Source organism: Elephas maximus, chromosome 25 (genome assembly GCF_024166365.1).
Source record: "Elephas maximus indicus isolate mEleMax1 chromosome 25, mEleMax1 primary haplotype, whole genome shotgun sequence".
Classification (NCBI taxonomy): domain Eukaryota; kingdom Metazoa; phylum Chordata; class Mammalia; order Proboscidea; family Elephantidae; genus Elephas; species Elephas maximus.
In genome coordinates, this window is record NC_064843.1 from 12,067,314 (window position 1) to 12,084,415 (window position 17,102).

At 49.8% G+C, this 17,102-nt stretch overlaps 1 protein-coding gene and 1 non-coding gene across 2 annotated transcripts in view; one reads left to right on the top strand and one right to left on the bottom strand.

Moving 5' to 3' along the window:
• BMP7 (bone morphogenetic protein 7) overlaps positions 1 to 13,326 on the top strand; it is an 89,115-nt gene extending 75,789 nt beyond the window's left edge. Inside the window, exons 4-7 of the mRNA XM_049869930.1 lie at positions 84 to 281; positions 7,374 to 7,450; positions 9,007 to 9,117; positions 11,042 to 13,326. Of these exons, the coding sequence (XP_049725887.1) occupies positions 84 to 281; positions 7,374 to 7,450; positions 9,007 to 9,117; positions 11,042 to 11,191 (536 nt within the window). The 3' untranslated portion in view covers positions 11,192 to 13,326. The remainder of the gene's footprint in view (positions 1 to 83; positions 282 to 7,373; positions 7,451 to 9,006; positions 9,118 to 11,041) is intronic.
• LOC126067857 (U6 spliceosomal RNA) lies at positions 815 to 921 on the bottom strand. Its single transcript, XR_007515472.1, has one exon. It is a non-coding gene; the product is annotated as a U6 spliceosomal RNA (small nuclear RNA).
• Positions 13,327 to 17,102: the final 3,776 nt, after the last annotated feature.

Genomic DNA, 17,102 nt, shown 5'->3' on the forward strand with positions numbered 1-17,102 from the left:
ACTGCAGAAAAGGATCGGGAGCCTGTGTCCGCAGCCTGTAACGACCCTTCTCTAACCCTCTCCTGTCATCTGTTTCCGTCAAGGGCAGAGCGTCAACCCCAAGCTGGCGGGTCTGATCGGGCGGCATGGGCCCCAGAACAAGCAGCCCTTCATGGTGGCCTTCTTCAAGGCCACAGAAGTCCACCTTCGCAGCGTCCGCTCCGCTGGTGGCAAGCAGCGCAGCCAGAACCGCTCTAAGACACCCAAGAATCAGGAGGCCCTGCGGATGGCCAATGTGGCAGGTACACCAGGGTGGGAGGCCAGCCGGGGGGGCCATCAAAATTCATCCGTGTGTTCACCAAATGGCTCTGATACAACAGAAGGAAAACTGACAAAGTCCCTTCCCACACAGGGCACCTTAATTATCTAACCGAAGACCTGTTGTCTTCAGGTTGAGCCTGACTCATGGCAAGCCCACGTGTGTCAGAGTAGAACTGTGCTACACAGGGTTTTCTGAAGTAGATGGCCAGGGCTTTCTTTGAGAGCACCTGTGTGTAGAGTCAAACTTCCAGCCTTTCGGCAAGCAGCTGGGCACGTAAGCCGTTTGCACCACCCAGGGACTCCTCTTAATTTTGTAGAAGTAATAAATTAATTTAGAAATGCAAGTAGTGAAGTAATCACGTAAATCATGTTTCAGTGGACAAAACAGTGGCTATACTTATATGCAGAAAAACTATGAAAACCTGTGTGGGAAGATGTCACATCAGCTTCCATAGAGAAGGAGAAATAATGGGGGGCGGGGAGGCCTTTTACTGGAGATCTATTTATTTATTTATTTAACATGGAACACTTCACGAATTTGCATGTCATCCTTGCTTAGGGGCCGTGCTCATCTTCTCTGTATTGTTCCAATTTTAGTATATGTGCTGCCAAAGTGAGCGCTAATTTTTTTTTTTAATTATATTTTATCGTTTTCAGTGAAGCTCTACACAGTAGTTTAGGTCCCCGTTCAACAATTTCTACACAGATTGTTCATTGACATTGGTAACGTTCTGTGCAATGTGTGAACATCTCATTATTTCCATCTGGTTGTTCCATTTCCATTAATCTAGTGTCCTTGTCCCCTTACATTCTTTGTTTTAAAGTAATTCTTGACCATTTGGTCTCAGGTGATTCCTTTTTTTTTTTTAAAAGGAACACAGTACTCACAGGTGATAATTTTTATTTTGTGAGCCAATCTGTTATCTAGCTACAAGGTGATCTCAGGGCTTAGTTTCAGAGTTGAAAGGTTTAAACTTTAAGATTTAAAGAGTATCTCAGGTCAATAGTCCCGGGGAGTCTACTAGTCTTAACTGGTTCAGTAAGTCTGGCTTTTTTTTCTTTTTTAATGAAAGGAATTTGAGGTTCTTTTCCACATTTTTCTCACATTCTATCAGGGTCCATTTATTGTGGCCCTGATCGGAACGGCTGGTAGTGGGAACTGGGCACCATCTAGTTCTTCTCGTCTCAGGGTAGATGAGGCCATGATCTGTATAGACCCCCTGCTCTGTGGACTAGTTTCTTCTTTGAGTCTTTGGTTTCCTCCTTTTGCTCTGGATGAGTAGAGACTAATAGTTGTATCTCAGATGGCCGCTTTGTAGCTTTAATGTTATCAAACTGAAAAATATTTGAAACAGGTGGCAAAGTTTCAATACTTGTTAAATATGGGCAGTAGGTTTCATGTGTGTATATATATATACACACGAAGTATTTGGAATACTTTTAGGTTTGATTTCAGTGTCTCATTATTATAAGTAATAAAAATACAGGTGGTAGGTATTTTGCTCTATTATTTGGGAAACTTTTAGGATTGTTTGAAATGTTTCAATAGTGTAAGTGAAGAAATGAAAACTGAAGGTAACATTTTCATTGTGAGCCATTCAAAAATTGGTAGAAATACTGGTGTTAACGCATTCCTCAAAGAAAAATTCTGGGAGCTGCAACGTTTACGTTCTCACCGTAGAGCAGACAGGGCTTTTGTGCATGCCCTGCTATAGTTCTTGAAGCTTGGAGGCAGGTGGTCTCCCATTTTACAAAAGGGGAAAACAGGCTCAGAGAGGTTAAGTAACATGCCCAAGAGGAAACAGCAAGTCACTGGCCGCTCTGGGATTCGAACCATGGGAATCTGGGCTATCATCACGCTAGACACTTGCCCATGTTTGGCGTTACTGGGCGACATCTACCTGAAATAGATGAGCTTTGATGGCCCCAACAATGTTGTTGAGTGTTTTCTGACAGCTCACCAGGCCTTGCCTGAGCCAGGTCCTCTGTGGGCTGCTGGCTTTGTCTTGGGCATTGGATTGGGACGCGTTCCCTATTCCCAGGGCTGCCTGGAGAGGCAGATGTCGGTGACATCTTACTTGCTGGCCTTGCTGGGATCCCACGATGGTGTGTTTTGGTCTTTGGGTTTGGGGGCTGGGCTGCTTATACCACTAGCCCATTTCTCTGCTCCCCTGCACCTTACTGCTAGTGGAAGGTGCATCTCAAACTTCCCCAGACCAGAAAGTAGGCTTCTGGTCAGTCCATTTCACCAATAGCGGTTTTCCTGATGGCCTGTGCAGGTGAAAGGCCAGATCCAGGGGCTGAAAGAACTGACCGCCCCTCTCCATCATCCCATCAGCCTGGCTGGCTCTGCCAGTGTCTGAGGGGCACTGTTTCCCCAGCCCTCAGGAAACCTTTGCTGTGGGCATAATAATGGCCCCCAAAGACATCTCCGTCTGAGATGTCTTTGGGGGCCTGTGAAGCTGTCACCTTCCATGGCAAAGGGAAATAAGGCTGCAGATGGAATTGAGGTTGCTAATCAGCTGCCCTTAATATAGAGAGATTATCCTGGGTTATGTGGCTGCTGTGGGAAGGTAGAATGGTGGTGGGCAGGCCAGGATGGGGCCCTGGGGAGGGAGACCCAGGAGGCTTGCTAGAGGGCTTTGCACAGCAACCAGGTGGGAAGTGCTGGCAAACTCCATCCCAGCCAAGTCCCCTGTGTCTCAAGCAGGCGTACTCTGGTAATGCGGGCAGGGGCACCAGGCCTTGAAGCCTCAAAATCCATGCCTGATTTCCCCCACAGCATCTTCACCAAGCTTCTGTTTACGTGACTTCCAGGACAGGGCTCTCCCTACCTCACATGGCAGCCATGGTCTACCTCACCTGAAATCTGCCTCCTTCCTGTGTTTTTTTGTTTTTTGTTTTTAAGTCTTATTAGCCCTAGCTGAATGTTTAGTAAAAACACTGAGTTTTTAGTCCCACCCCAGACTCTGTAAACCAGAATCTCTGAGTGGGGTGTGTGTGTGTCTGTCAGTATGTGTCTGCATCTCTGTGCATGTCTGTGTTTGTCGGTATGTGTGCTACTGCACGTGTTTGTCAGTCGTGTGTGTGCGTGTACCCATTTTCAGAGCTCTCACCACTATTGGTGTGTATCTATGTGTTGTTATGTGTCTGTCTGTGTGTGTTGTGTCTATCAGTTCGTGTGTTTCAGTGTGTCCATGTGTGTGCATGGACCCTCCTAGGAGGTGGACCGGGAATCCTGCTGGGCCACACAAGTGGAGCCCCCGGCACGCCACATGCTCAGCACCCACATGCTCTGGCGTGCCTTCTGCAGGCTCTGCGCCCCCAGGGCCTTCCACGCTCTTCAGACGATGTGGTTTTGAGTTGAGAAACTGGGTCCCTCGCCTCCTTGCACTTCCTCCTCCCCACACCCCTGTTTGGACCCGACTCCCTGCTAATTAGCCATCTTCCCAGATGACCCGGAGTGGGTGGGCCCGGATCTGAACACCAGTTGTAACTTGTTAGCTGCTAGGGTGGAGCCTATGAAGGTGGTTGAAGCAGCTGTGTCGCCCCTGGAGCTGCCTCCTGCTCCCCCTCTGCTGCTGGGGCGGGTGGGGGGCTGGCGGGGGTGGTGGGATCCACTTCCTGAGGCTCTCTCTCTTGTTTTAAGCGTGTTTCTGCTAATAAGAAAAGGCTATCGCTAAACATGAGCTCCAACGATGTTCTCCAGGGCAGGCGAGGTCTGCAGAGACTGGAGGGGTGGTGGAGGGGCGGGGGTCCCTGATAGCAGGGCCGGGGCCTGGCCCACTGTCCCACACCCACAGCCAGCGTGGCAAGCTGCTCTTGGCCTTGGCATTCTGGATCTTGGGTTTCCACAGTAAGCCGAGTATCATTGCTTTGGACCTCCTCTGATGGTGGCAGACATTACAAATCAACTGTGCCTCTCTTCCCACTGATTGCCCACGAAGCTTAGGATGGCAGCCCTCAGTGTTTGCATTCAACGGACCCGTTCGCCATCCCCGGCCCAAGCTAAGTGCCCCCAAGGCTTCACACAGCGGCCCTGGGCTGGGGAACACTCCTCCTTTTTGCTCCCACTGCTGCTCCAGCACCAGGAAGTGGGAGAAGAAGGCAGTGCGGAGATGGCGCTCCCTGAAGCCTTGTTGGGGCCTTGCCTCTGTCTCAGGCGCCATGTTAGATTTCCACTCAGCATTCCAGGTTGAAGCATGGATGGTCAAGCAGAGCCCTAGGGTCTTCTCTGATGTTTCCCTGGACTTTGACCATCACACACTAACAACAGCCTAGTCTCCAGAGGACCCTGCTTCCCTGTGACTATTCTCTCTCTCAGCCTGTGTGCTACCAGCTCTTAAGGGAGGGAGGGGACCTCATGACCACCCCCCCCATTGCTGCCTCCAGCCCATTGCCCTTCCATCCTCACTGACCACCCCTCCCCAGCCTTGAAACCGTCCGGCCCCCTCGTTGACCTGGAGCTCACCGCTCCTTATTCCTCGAAGACTTTAGTCCCTGTCCCTCCGTAAAGTGTACTCATGATTCCAGCAGGCGTGAGGCACATCCTCCCATTTTCCTGGTCTCTCCATTCCCCCCATGTCCCCATCCTGGATTGTTCTTCCCCTGGGTATCTCCTGGCTTGCCCTCTCACTTCCTTTTTGTTTTACACAAATGTCAGTTCCTCAGGGCCATCTCCTATTAGACGTTGTTATTCACCACTGTCGAGGCAGGCCAAGTCGTGCTGATTCTGTGCACAAGGAAATGAAGCCCTGTCTATCCCTTGCCCTCCCCATGATCGGTGGTGGATAAGATCACCTTCTGTTAGCAACCTACGTAACATAGCCTCCCAGGTAGCATGCCTGGCCTGCCTTCCTTCCCTACTTTATTTTTCTCTGCAGCACTTATCTCTACGGGGTGTCATTTATATCACTTGTTTTTGTGTTGATTATCTGCCTGTCTCCAGAATATGGAAACCGTGGTGGTAGTGGTTAAGTGGAATGGCTGCTAACCAAAAGGTTGGCAGTTCGAATCCACTAGGCGCTCCTTGGAAACTCTATGGGGCAGTTCTACTCTGTCCTATAGGGTCACTATGAGTTGGAATCAACTCAAAGGCAATAGGTTTGGTGTTTTTTTTTTTCTCTAGAATACAACCCCACACTGGCAGGAACTTTGCTCTGGTCCCGTCTGTGTCTCCAGTGCTTAGGGCAGCTCAGGCACTCAGTGAAAATGTGCCTGCGTGAATGAGTGAGTGAGTGAATGGGTTGAGTGGTCCAGGCACAGACAATAGTGAGGGAAGGCCATACAAAAGCAGACGCCACCTGCCCCCACGGTGGCAGGAAGGGGGCTGTGCCTCTCTCAGCCGTCACCAAGGCCATTTCACAGCGAGTTATGATTGTCTGCTTGGTGCCAAGTTCCTCGTAAAAACAGAGGCAATTCTGTTAAAATTAAGTAAATGTAATTTTCTCATTAGTTTGTATATCTTTAAAAAAAAATTGCTTTCGTGAACTATAAGCAGTTGCTGGCGACTGCATGTGTGTAGAACTGTCCTCCACAGGGTTTCGTTTGTTTTTGTTTTTTTAAATAATTTTATTGTGCTTTCGCTGGAAGTTTACAGCTGAAGTTAGTTTCTCATTCAAAAATTTATACTTAATGTTTTGTGACTTCAGTTGCATTCCCTGCGATGTGACAGCACTCTCTGCCTTTCCACCCTGGGTTTCCCGTGTCCATTTGTCCAGTTTTCCTGTCCCTTCCTGCCTTCTCGTCTTGCTTTTGGGCAGGAGTTGCCCATTTGGTCTTGTATATTTGATTGAACTAAGAAGCACATTCCTCATGTGTGCTATATAGATATGGATAAAAATTGTGAATATTCAGAAAAGCTGATGAAAATAAAAGTGGCACGTGATTGAGCCCACCAGTGACAAACCCTCTTTATTCCTGACGTGAGCTTCTCTGGAAAACTCCTTGGAGGCCATTGTCCGGTTACCATTGTGTCCTCTCCATGCTGTTCTGTTCTGCTGCTCTGTCCTTCCTTCTCCTTAAGCTGGTTCTTTCCCTTTCTTCCTCCTTCCCGCCCTCACCACCATTCCAGGTAGAGGAAACAGCACGTGCCAAGGCCCCAAGGTGGGAATGAGCACATTTGTGGCACAGAAACGTGGCTGATGTAGTGGAGTTTGGTAGTGAATGGGACAGAAGTCCAGGCCACCTGGGGCCTTACAGGCCAAGAGCAGGAGTTGGATGTTGCTCCCAGATCATAACTCGCCACTGGCAAGTTCTAGGTAGAAGACAGACGGGTCGTGGTTAAGAAGAAACAAGCGCCTGCAGCTGCAAGGTGAAGGGCAGATTGCATGGTGACAACAGGTGTGTGTGTGGATGTTTGCATGTGTGTGCGTGCATGTGTATGTGAGAAAGAGAGGGAGCTATCTGCAATGTTTACAAGCGCTTCCTCCCTAACCCAAACGCCTACAAACCATGCAAACTTCTGGAAAACCCCAGTGCATCATCTTCCTCCTCAAAGAAGCCTCTGTAGTGTGTATTTCTGGAAGTCACTGGGATTTGACCTTCTGCCCCCTAGTTTCTTCTTTGTGGTGGTGGTGATGGGAGACTAAGGTCTCAGCCCTGGCTTCCTGGGCCTTTCGTGCCTCCTCCAGAGAGGTGGGCATCCTGGGCGGGGGGAATTGCCCCTAGGGCAAGGTGGCTCAGAATTGGATTTCTCCAAACAGGGGTCCTATAGCCAGCATTATGGGGTGCCGTTATGGAGCCTAGGCCAGATACCTGCATTTAAAAAATGCATGTATATTTTAGTTTTTACTGGGTATATGAAAGAAACCACTGGCCACAGAAGGATCCAGATGCCCTTCTGGCAGAGGGATGGGGGCCTTGGCACCTCCTTTACTCGAGCCAATGGGTAGGGTAGAAATGGGAGGTATAAGACCCCAGGCCGTCACACCACCTTTAGCACCTGAAAATCTACCCTTCAGCTCTGTGCATCACGTGACCACCGCTGCCTTATATGAGGTCAGTGTCATACGTGTGTGTGTTTATTTTTCTTTCCTCCCTTTCTCCGCTGCTTCGCATCCTCATCCCTGCAGAAAACAGCAGCAGTGACCAGAGGCAGGCCTGTAAGAAGCACGAGCTGTACGTCAGCTTCCGTGACCTGGGCTGGCAGGTAAGGGGCGGTGGTGTCTTTCCCAATGGGGAAGCCTCTGGTTTGGGCTGTGTGTGCTTCCCACTCCCCACAAGGCAACAATGTCATGTTTCTCATCTGTGTCAGCTAAGACTCCAGTACCAAGGGGCCTATGTGTGGAGGAGCACATAGGTTAAGGACACAGAGATGTCTCATGAAACCCCAGAGACTCAAACCAGAACTGGGAATCCTAACACCACTGGACTGTGAACCTCATTCTCTGTGTGAGCCTCATCCCCATTATGCAGACGGGCTGCCTCCCTCATCTTGGCGGTGGGGAGACAGCTGAGCCTGGGTTAGGTACAGTCCAGCTCCCTACAGAGCTGGGTTGCCCTTCTCTGTCCTCTCTGCCCCTTCCCCCTTCCATGACTCAAATTCCCAGGGAAGGAGCTGATTGGTCAAGCCTGGTCAGGTGCTTGTTCCTGAACCAATCCACTGTGAAGAGAGGTGGGACCAAGTTATAGGGACATGGCTGCTCCCTATGGAACTGTTTGGATGGAGTAGGGTAAAGAGCAGGGGAGCAACCCTGGAGAAGGAGTGAAGGTTGGGCAATCCAGCAAGTCTCTGTGATGACTTCTGACACAGTACTCATTCAGTAACTGTTTATTTGGCATCTGCTACATCCTGGTCCCTGCTCTGGCCCTGGAGGGTCAGCAGTGAGCATCGCAATGTCCCTGTCCTCATGGAGCTCAAATGTCCCCCTGGACAGGGCATTGCCATGTGATCACAGGGTGATTGGCTTTGTTGTTCTTCTCTCAGGGAGCGTGTATTTCAGTGGGAGATCCCCGGCTCTTCCCTGAGGATTGTGCTCAAATGTATGCTCACGGCACTTGTGCAAAAGTCCCCTGGTGTCCTCCTGTGATGCGATCCTCAGGACAGCACCTGCTGTCTGAGGAGCCAGGCGGTGCTCATGTCTGGTGCTGGAACAGAATCCCAAACTCCAGAGCCTCTGCTGGAAGATTCCATGGACTGAAGTTTCAATGAGGGGTCTACTTACTGCTAGAACAAGCATCTGACCAAAGGCCAATGTGGCCACGTTTGTGCTTTATTAGAGGAGCACAGACATATAGGCCCCATGCTGGGCATGCTACACACATTGTCGTTTAGTTCTCCCCCAGGCCGTGTTGGGTTATTAGTCCATTTGCAGGAAGGTGAACTGAGGCACAGAGGCTTTGAGTAAAGAAACTACCCAAAGCATTATACCCTGGTACGTCTAAAGTCAGCTGTCAGGCCTTTCACTCTGACACTAAAGCCCACCTCGCTGTACTACCTTCCACCCCAGGAGATAGTCTCTATTCTGGGCTCGTTTTGCATTCTGCTGGAGCTGTGAGGGGCTACCGCCCATGTGTTAATGGCTCAAATGGATTGCTCAGGAGGGCATGTGTGGGTCACTTCTTTGACCTTGGACAAGAGCCCAGTACCGCATCTGGACCACATGTGGGGGGTCTCAGGTATGGTGTACAGCACCCTGTGGCGCACAAGTCCTGTGTGGTTCCGGAACTTGGGTCCCTCAGCCCCTCCACACTTTCTTTATGCAGGACTGGATCATCGCTCCCGAAGGCTATGCCGCCTACTACTGCGAGGGGGAGTGTGCCTTTCCTCTGAACTCCTACATGAATGCCACCAACCATGCCATCGTGCAGACACTGGTAGGTGCTGCCCGAGTGCCACCTCTACGTGGGGCCATGGTGAACATGTCACTTTCATGTGCCCAGGGCACGTTTGCCTTTGTGGGTGCATTCCTCCATAGAAAACATTAAAAATTATATTGTACAACTGTTGTCGGTTGCCCTCAAGTCAATTCTGACTCATGGTGACCCCTTGTGTGCAGAGTACAGCTGCACTCCATAGGGTTTTCAAGGCTGCAATCTTTCAGAAGCAGATCACCAGGCCTGACTTCCAAGGGAACCCTGGGTAGGTCTGAACCATCAACCTTCCAGTTAGCAATCCAGTGTAAACCATTGGTGTTACCCAAGGACTTCTATTTTCTAACTATTTAGTATAAAGACAAATATAATCTTTGGTCTTCAAGTTCCCTTCTGATTTTAAAAGATACTAAAACAATTCCATGGGCTGTGGACACCATGCCTAAGGAGAAGTTGCCCTGGCTTTTTTGGGATCCTTGTTCTTGGCATCAGCATCAGGCAGCTACGTGTTTAGACAGATGTGTCCAGAGGCCTCCCCTCGTCCCTCTGCTTCCTCTGGGCTTTCCCTGGACCTAGTGGGCTTGAGGACTTGCCAGAGTTGCTGGGACTTTTGCAAGCTCGTGTCTCTGCCTCCTAGCCTTGAACTGTTGTGGTGCAGTTGTTCAGTGTTGTTTACTGAGTGTCTCCTGTGTGTAGACCCTGTGCCGGGAGCTGGGGCCACCTCGGGGAACAACTCAGATCTGCTTTGACATATCCTGTGGCAGGCATGGCCTCGAGTGTCACTCACTGAGTAGCAACACCAAGTCATCGCCAGAACTCTGCTTATTTTCTTACTCAAGAGGCGGTGGAGTCTGCACCTCCACAGTTCAGTTATGAAATAATAATTCAGTTAATGCAGCCACGAACCACACAGGGCTCTCGTGGTCACTTGGAATCGAGATGTCCTGTGAGTGTAAAATACACACTGGTTTACGAAGACACTTAGCACCAAAAAAGCACAGTATCTCATAAATAACTTTTATATCGTTATTATAAAACATTGGTAATAATGTTTATACCAGGAGCCCTGGTGATGCTGAGCAGCTAACTGAAAGGTTGGCAGTTCGAACCCAACCGACCCCTCCTTGGGAGAAAGACCTGGAGATCTGCTTCTGTAAAAGATTTTAGCCTAGGAAACCCTCTACGGCAGTTCTACTCTGTCACAGGGGGTTGCTATGAGTCGGCACCTAACAAATAACACTGTATGTTGAACTAATATTATTGTGGGTATATTGCATAAAATAAAATATTTTATTTAACTTGTTTCCACCTGTCTCAGCTGAGGGGTGAGCCTGGCATCTAGTGGGTACAGGGATGCTGCCGAACGTTCTACGATGCACAGGATAGCCCCACAACACAGAATGATGAAGCCCCAAGTGTCTGATCTGGCTACTTACTAGATGTGTTGTTGCCGGTTGCTGTCGTGTCAGCCCCGACTCGTGGTGACCCCATGTACAACAGAACACAATACTGCCCCATCCAGGGCCTTCTTCACTATCGTTGGCATGTGTGCAGCCATTGTTGTGGCCACTGAAGGAACCATCTGCTCTGTGCACTCTGTTCTAGTTTCCTCATCTGTAAAGTAGTGATAATCCCAGAACCCGCTGAGAACAGGGAGTGCTCAGTGAACATCACCTAGGATCACTTTGGAGCCCTGGTGGCACAGTGGTTAAGAGCTTGGCTGCTAAGCAAAAGGTCAGCTGCTCCTTGGAAACCTTATGGGACAGTTTTATTCTGTTCTATAGAGTCGCTATGAGTCAGGATTGATTTGACCGTAATGGGTTAGGATCCCTTTGTCCGAGCAGTGTACGTTCTGTATAGGAATATGGAGGCTGGGGAAACCTGCCTCACCCGCCTCTCACCACTGCCAACGTTTGGTGTGTTCCAGGTCCACTTCATCAACCCCGAAACGGTGCCCAAGCCCTGCTGCGCCCCGACCCAGCTCAACGCCATCTCGGTCCTCTACTTCGACGACAGCTCTAATGTTATCCTGAAGAAGTACAGAAACATGGTGGTCCGGGCCTGTGGCTGTCACTAGCCTGTTCAGGAGCTGGACCCTCTGGGGCCATGTTCTTCCCAATGGATCCCTGGTCACCCACCCACCCGCCCGCCTTGGCAGGGAGCCAACGGACCAACCACCTTTTTCCGAGACCGCCCCTTCCCCTCCCCCAACCCCAAAGGTGTTAGGAGTGTTTGGGAATTTGAAAGGCAAGTGGCTTTTGAGCAACCTATGGACAAGCTCCTACGAGCGGCTGCAGGCAAAATTCGGGAAGGAACGAGTACAGAGCAAGGAACATTGTGGCCGGTCATTGGCTGAGGCGGTCACTGGCTGAGGCAGTCATTGGCTGAGGCGGTCGCTGGCTCAGGCGGTCATTGGCTGAGGAGGTCACTGGCTCAGGCAGTCATTGGCTCAGGCGGTCATTGGCTCAGGCGGTCACTGGCTCAGGCGGTCATTGGCTGAGGCGGTCACCGGCTGAGGCGGTCACCGGCTGAGGCGGTCATTGGCTGAGGCGGTCACCGGCTGAGGTGGTCATTGGCTGGGAGGCCTTGGCTATGCATGGGCGCACTTCAGAGATAATTAGGACGCCCCGAGCCAGGCCGCCCAGCAGAGGGAGGACTGGGGAGCGGTAACGGGTGGCACGTTCTTTTGTGCTAAAGGAAAATGGACGCGGAAGTTCCTGTAATAAATGTCGCAATAAAACGAATGAATGAAAATGGTTAGGATGTTACAAAGAGATTTTCCTAAACAATTTATCCCCATTTCTTCGTTTACTCTAATTTCATAAACAGAAGCCCTGGCTGGTATGGAGAGGGGAGGCCCCTCTGTTCCGTTCCAGTTTCTTTCTGAGTCTTGCAGAGGCCCGCTGTTTACCCACAACTGCCCAACTCGAAGATTGGCCGGAAGGGGAAAGGGAGCAAGTTCTGTCTGGAGGAGGGCGTGTGTTGACCTCGAAAGTATGTTCCATTGTTCAGCGGGGTTTGTGGTGGCAGAAATCAAAACAGGCATGCGGAACTCCGACAGACATCTGAGAATTGGTTTTCCAACTGTCCCCGCCTAGGAAATCAATGTGAATTGCAGAGCAGGGGAGGAAGCAGAGAGGCTGAACCTGAGACTCAGTACTGAATTCTGGCCAGCACGGGCCCTATTTTAAGAAGCACTACAGAAACCTAATTCTCCAGAGGGTTGGGTGGGGAGGTGCACTGTTCATCCCCCAAGTGGGACCCCTCCGTGCTCTGAGGTCCGGGTTCTGGAGAGGGCCTTCATGGCCCCTTCTCTTCCCTTGTAGACCCCTGTTAGAGAGCTCTGCGACCTTTTCCTTGAAGGAAGGGAGAGGGGGTGTGGTGGGAAGTCTGCCAGGTGCGGGGTGTGCAACTCTCATATGGAAGGTTCTAGAAGATGTTTGGAGGGTGCCATCCTAGCCAAGCACCCATTTCTGACAGCATTTGACTTAAGCGTCCCCTGCCTTGGCTGGCAGGTGCCATGAATAGTGTGCACCCCTCTCTAGCTGCACACACAAAGCCTTGGGCTCTCAACCCCGGCTGGCTTGGAGCTGAGAGGACCCTGGTTTCTGGGAACCTTTCCTGCATCTGAAAGAAACAGGGTTACCCAGGCAAGACCTTTGGCTACATGGAATCTGGTCTATTGGAAACCATTTCTCTTGTGATGAAGCTGATTCCTGGAAAAACTGGGCCCTGTTTATATTTTCTTTTCCTTTTTCTTCTGCCATAACTTGGGCTGCAGCCGTCGTGCACTGCCTCATCAATGGGGAGAAGTGGTTTCCTTCACTGCGTTTTGTTTCGTTTTTCGGCAGCATTGAGGCTTTTTTGTGGGACTCTTGCTGGGTGCTAGCTCGCCCCATTTGCACCTCGACCAGCCATGGGGTACAAAGCTTCCTTTGTACATTGAAACATGTAAATAGTTATTGCAAAACCAAAAAAAAAAAAGGTATTTATTTCCATCTGAAGGTCTTTTTGAAATCCTCCTGTTAGTGTTTGTTCAGGATGACAAGATCTCTTTCCTTCAACCTGTTTGTTTTCTTATTTAAGACTATTTATTAATGACCAGACCAATGTGCCCATGGCTGTTACGTAGGGCAGTCATTAGCGAAAATTGTGTTTAAATAGAGAAAATAAAAAAAGGTTTTGACTTTGCAATAAAAGAAGACATTTGGTTCTTGGGCCTGTGTCTCTGTGTATGTTATTGTCTTCTTTCACCTCCTAGAAGTTGGAGTTCTCTCTGCCTGCTAAGAATTCTGCCTTGGCCTCCGCCATTATTAACACGCTGTTTATCCTTGGGCCCTGGAGAGAAATGGGCGCTTGTCGATATTCACTGCAGCTGTGTGGAGCTCCAGCTAGGAAGTGACCCACGCACCCGACGTGGATTTGGGAGGCTCTGCAAAGGTCCTTGGTAGAATCATGGTGCAGCTGTCAACAGCTGTTTCAAAGAGGCAGGGGGTAAATTAGCAGTGTTTACTGCTAACATACTTGAAAGATTTAGTCATCCCAATAAAATAGAGGAAAAGAAAGAAAGGAGGGGGGAGATACACACCCAAAACTGTGAAGCAGCCCGAGCCACAGAGCCAACATTGCCCAGTGCAGATGAGGATTGGGGTTCTCTTGACCGGGGATGGCTACCGCAGGCCCGGGAAGAGGCACCTGGGCTCTGTGCTTGGAGCAGTACTTGCTGGGGAGGGCATGTGGCTCCCTGTGCGCTTTGAACTGTGCATTCAGGCCACCTGATGGATGTTGTTAAAATCCCAGCCCAGGACTTGGACAGGCTGCCGGTGTGTGCCCCCCGTCCCCCCGCAACCCATGAAGCTGCCACTCCTAACGAATTCCAGCCCCTGCAATTTCCAAACCCTTCTGCCATCATCCTGATTCAAGATTTTTTTTTTTTTCCAGGCCTAAGACCAGAGCCTCAAACTGGAGGGCCAGATGCAGAGGCTATGTCTTATTCACCTTGCATAGTGTCTGTACATTTTTTTTTAATAATTTTTATTGTGCTTTAAGTGAAAGTTTACAAATCAAGTCAGCGTCTCACATATAAACTTATATACACCTTACTACATACTCCCACTTACTCTCCCCCTAATGAGTCAGCCCACTCCCTCCTTCTCGTCTCTCCTTTCATGACGGTTTTGCCAGTTTCTAACCCCCTCTACCCTCCCATCTCCCCTCCAGACAGGAGATGCCAACATAGTCTCAAGTGTCCACCTGATACAAGTAGCTCACTCATCAGCATCTCTCCCCAACCTATTGTCCAGTCCAATCCATGTCTGATGAGTTGGCTTCAGGAATGGTTCCTGTCCTGGGCCAACAGAAGGTTTGGGGACCATGACTGCTGGGATTCTTCTAGTCTTAGGCCATTAAGTCTGGTCTTCTTATGAGAATTTGGGGTCTGCATCCCACTGCTCTCCTGCTCCCTCAGGGGTTCTCTGTTGTGTTCCCTGTCAGGGCAGTCATCGGTTATAGCTGGCCACCATCTAGTTCTTCTGGTCTCAGGATGATGTAGTCTCTAGTTCATGTAGCCCTTTCTGTCTCTTGGGCTCATAATTACCTTGTGACCTTGGTGTTCTTCATTCTCCTTTGGTTCAGGTGGGTTGGGACTCATTGATGCATCTTAGATGGCTACTTGCTAGCATTGAAGACCGCAGACGCCACACTTCAAAGTGCGATGCAGAATGTTTTCTTAATAGATTTTATTTTGCCAGTTGACTTAGATGACCCCTGAAGCCATAGTCCCCAAACCCCTGCCCCTGCTCCACTGACCTTCGAAGCATTCAGTTTATTCAGGAAACTTCTTTGCTTTTGGTCCAGTCCAGTTGTGCTGACCTCCCCTGTATTGAGTGTTGTCCTTCCCTTCACCTAAAGTAGTTCTTATCTACTATCCAATCAGTAAATAACCCTTTCCCACCCTCCCTCCCTCCCCCCTCTCGTAACCACAAAAGAATGTGTTCTCAGTTTAAACTATTTCTCAAGATCTTATAATAGTGGTCTTACACAATATTTGTCCTTTTGCATCTGACTAATTTCACTGTGTCCGTACATTGTTAAAAGGGAGTTTTCATTGCCAACATGTTTTTGAAAAATCATAAGATTGGTGTGTGGGGGGGGAGTTCCAAATCTTGTCTTTTGAGACACCAGTAGGTCTGGGTCCCGTTCCTGCATGGCTTGAGCTGAAGGGCAGTTCCTCTTGAATGGAACTTCAGTGAAGCTGTTGCCGCAGTCCCCACCACTCCCTATTGTCTCACTGATAATGGGGCAAATGTCAGTTGCTGCTTGTTAAACTGTAGGTAACTGTAAGGAAACCCTGGTGGTGTAGTGGTTCAGCTGCTAACCAAAAGGTCTGTAGTTCAAATCCACCAGGCGCTCCTTGGAAACTCTATGGGGCAGTTCTACTCAGTCCTACAGGGTCACTGTGAGTCGGAATCAACTCGACAGCAATGGGTTTGGCTTTTTTGTTGGTTTTTGTAAGGAGCTGAGGTGACATGGTGGGTAAGAGCTTGGCTGCTAACTAAAAGGCCAGCAGCTGAAGCCCCCCAACTGCTCCACAGGAGAAAGATCTACTTCTGCAAACATTACCACCTAGGAAACACTATGGAGCAATTCTACTGTGTCTCGGGGTCGCTACAAATTGGAATCTACTCAACAGCACCCAACAACGACATTTATTTGTTCCCATGTCTCTATTAAAAGTTGTTGTTAGCTGCCGTCGAGTCGGTTCTGACTCATAGCGACCGTATGTACAACAGAACAAAACACTGCCTGGTTCCATGCCATCGTCACGATGGTTATGCTTGAGCCAGTTGTTGCAGCCACTGGGTCAATCCTTCTCACTGAGGGTCTCACTTTTTCATTGAACCTCTACCAAGCATGTAGGAAGATAAAAGCTAGGAGGAAGGGCCATGCACTTCAGCAAGAAGGGAAGACGAGTGTTCTTTAGTTGGTCTCTGCCTATGTCGCCTGTCGAACCTCGTACTTGGGCACTTGCAGGTGTGTGTGTGGCTGCCATGCCACCACCAGCCTCTTTGTCCCCACCTCTCTCCCTCTTGGTCTCCACCTCTTGTTCATTTCCACCTTGGAGCATTTCTTCATTCCTTCTCCTTCATCGTTGCTTCTACCTCTTTAGCTGGTATCACCCCTGGTCAAGCCAAGAGGGCCCAGAGAGGTGAAGCAACTCACTCAAAGTCGCTCAGCAAATAATTGGTGGGATTGGAATTTGAACCCCAGTGACTGGGCTGGACCCCAGGCCCTCCTGGCTTGGACTCTGTCCCTGTCAACCTCTTCCAGCTCCTCCTGGGAACTGTTCAACAGAAGCTGGTGGTGAGGTGGGAGCTCCCACCTCTCTGCCCGGTGTTTGGGATGGGAAGAGGTATCTGGTCAAGTTCACATGTGGAGGTGGCTGAGAGGACAAACACTTCCCTGGGGACAGACCTCTGCTGCCTTCTTACAGGTATTTCCTTGGGACGGTGGGACAGAGCAGCGTTCTGTTGCCGAAGAGCAGCACGTGCTGGAGAGGGTTGGCTCCAGCTCAAAGCCCAGGCCAGTTAGTGAGCTCTGGGACCTCCGCCATGGGCAACTTGCTACCCTCTCTGCACCTTAGTTTCCTCATCTGTAGGGGAGGTATGTTGCCTACCTAGATTATTCAGGATTAGGGTCAGCTGCATATAACAGAAACACCCAAAATAACACTGGTTTAAGCAAGATAGAAATGTGTTTCTCTTTCATTTAAGAGACACCTAAAGGTCACCCTTTCAGGTCATTGTGGCAGCTTCACTATGCCCTCAAGGATCTAAGCTTTTCCTGTCTTACCCCGCCATCCTAATTCACAGCTTCTATCCTCATAATCCACCTCATGGTCCAGGATGGCTGCTGGAGCACCAGCTATCATATTTATATTTGAAGCTGTACGCTCTTTTTAAGCAACCATCCCAAAGCTCAGACAAAAC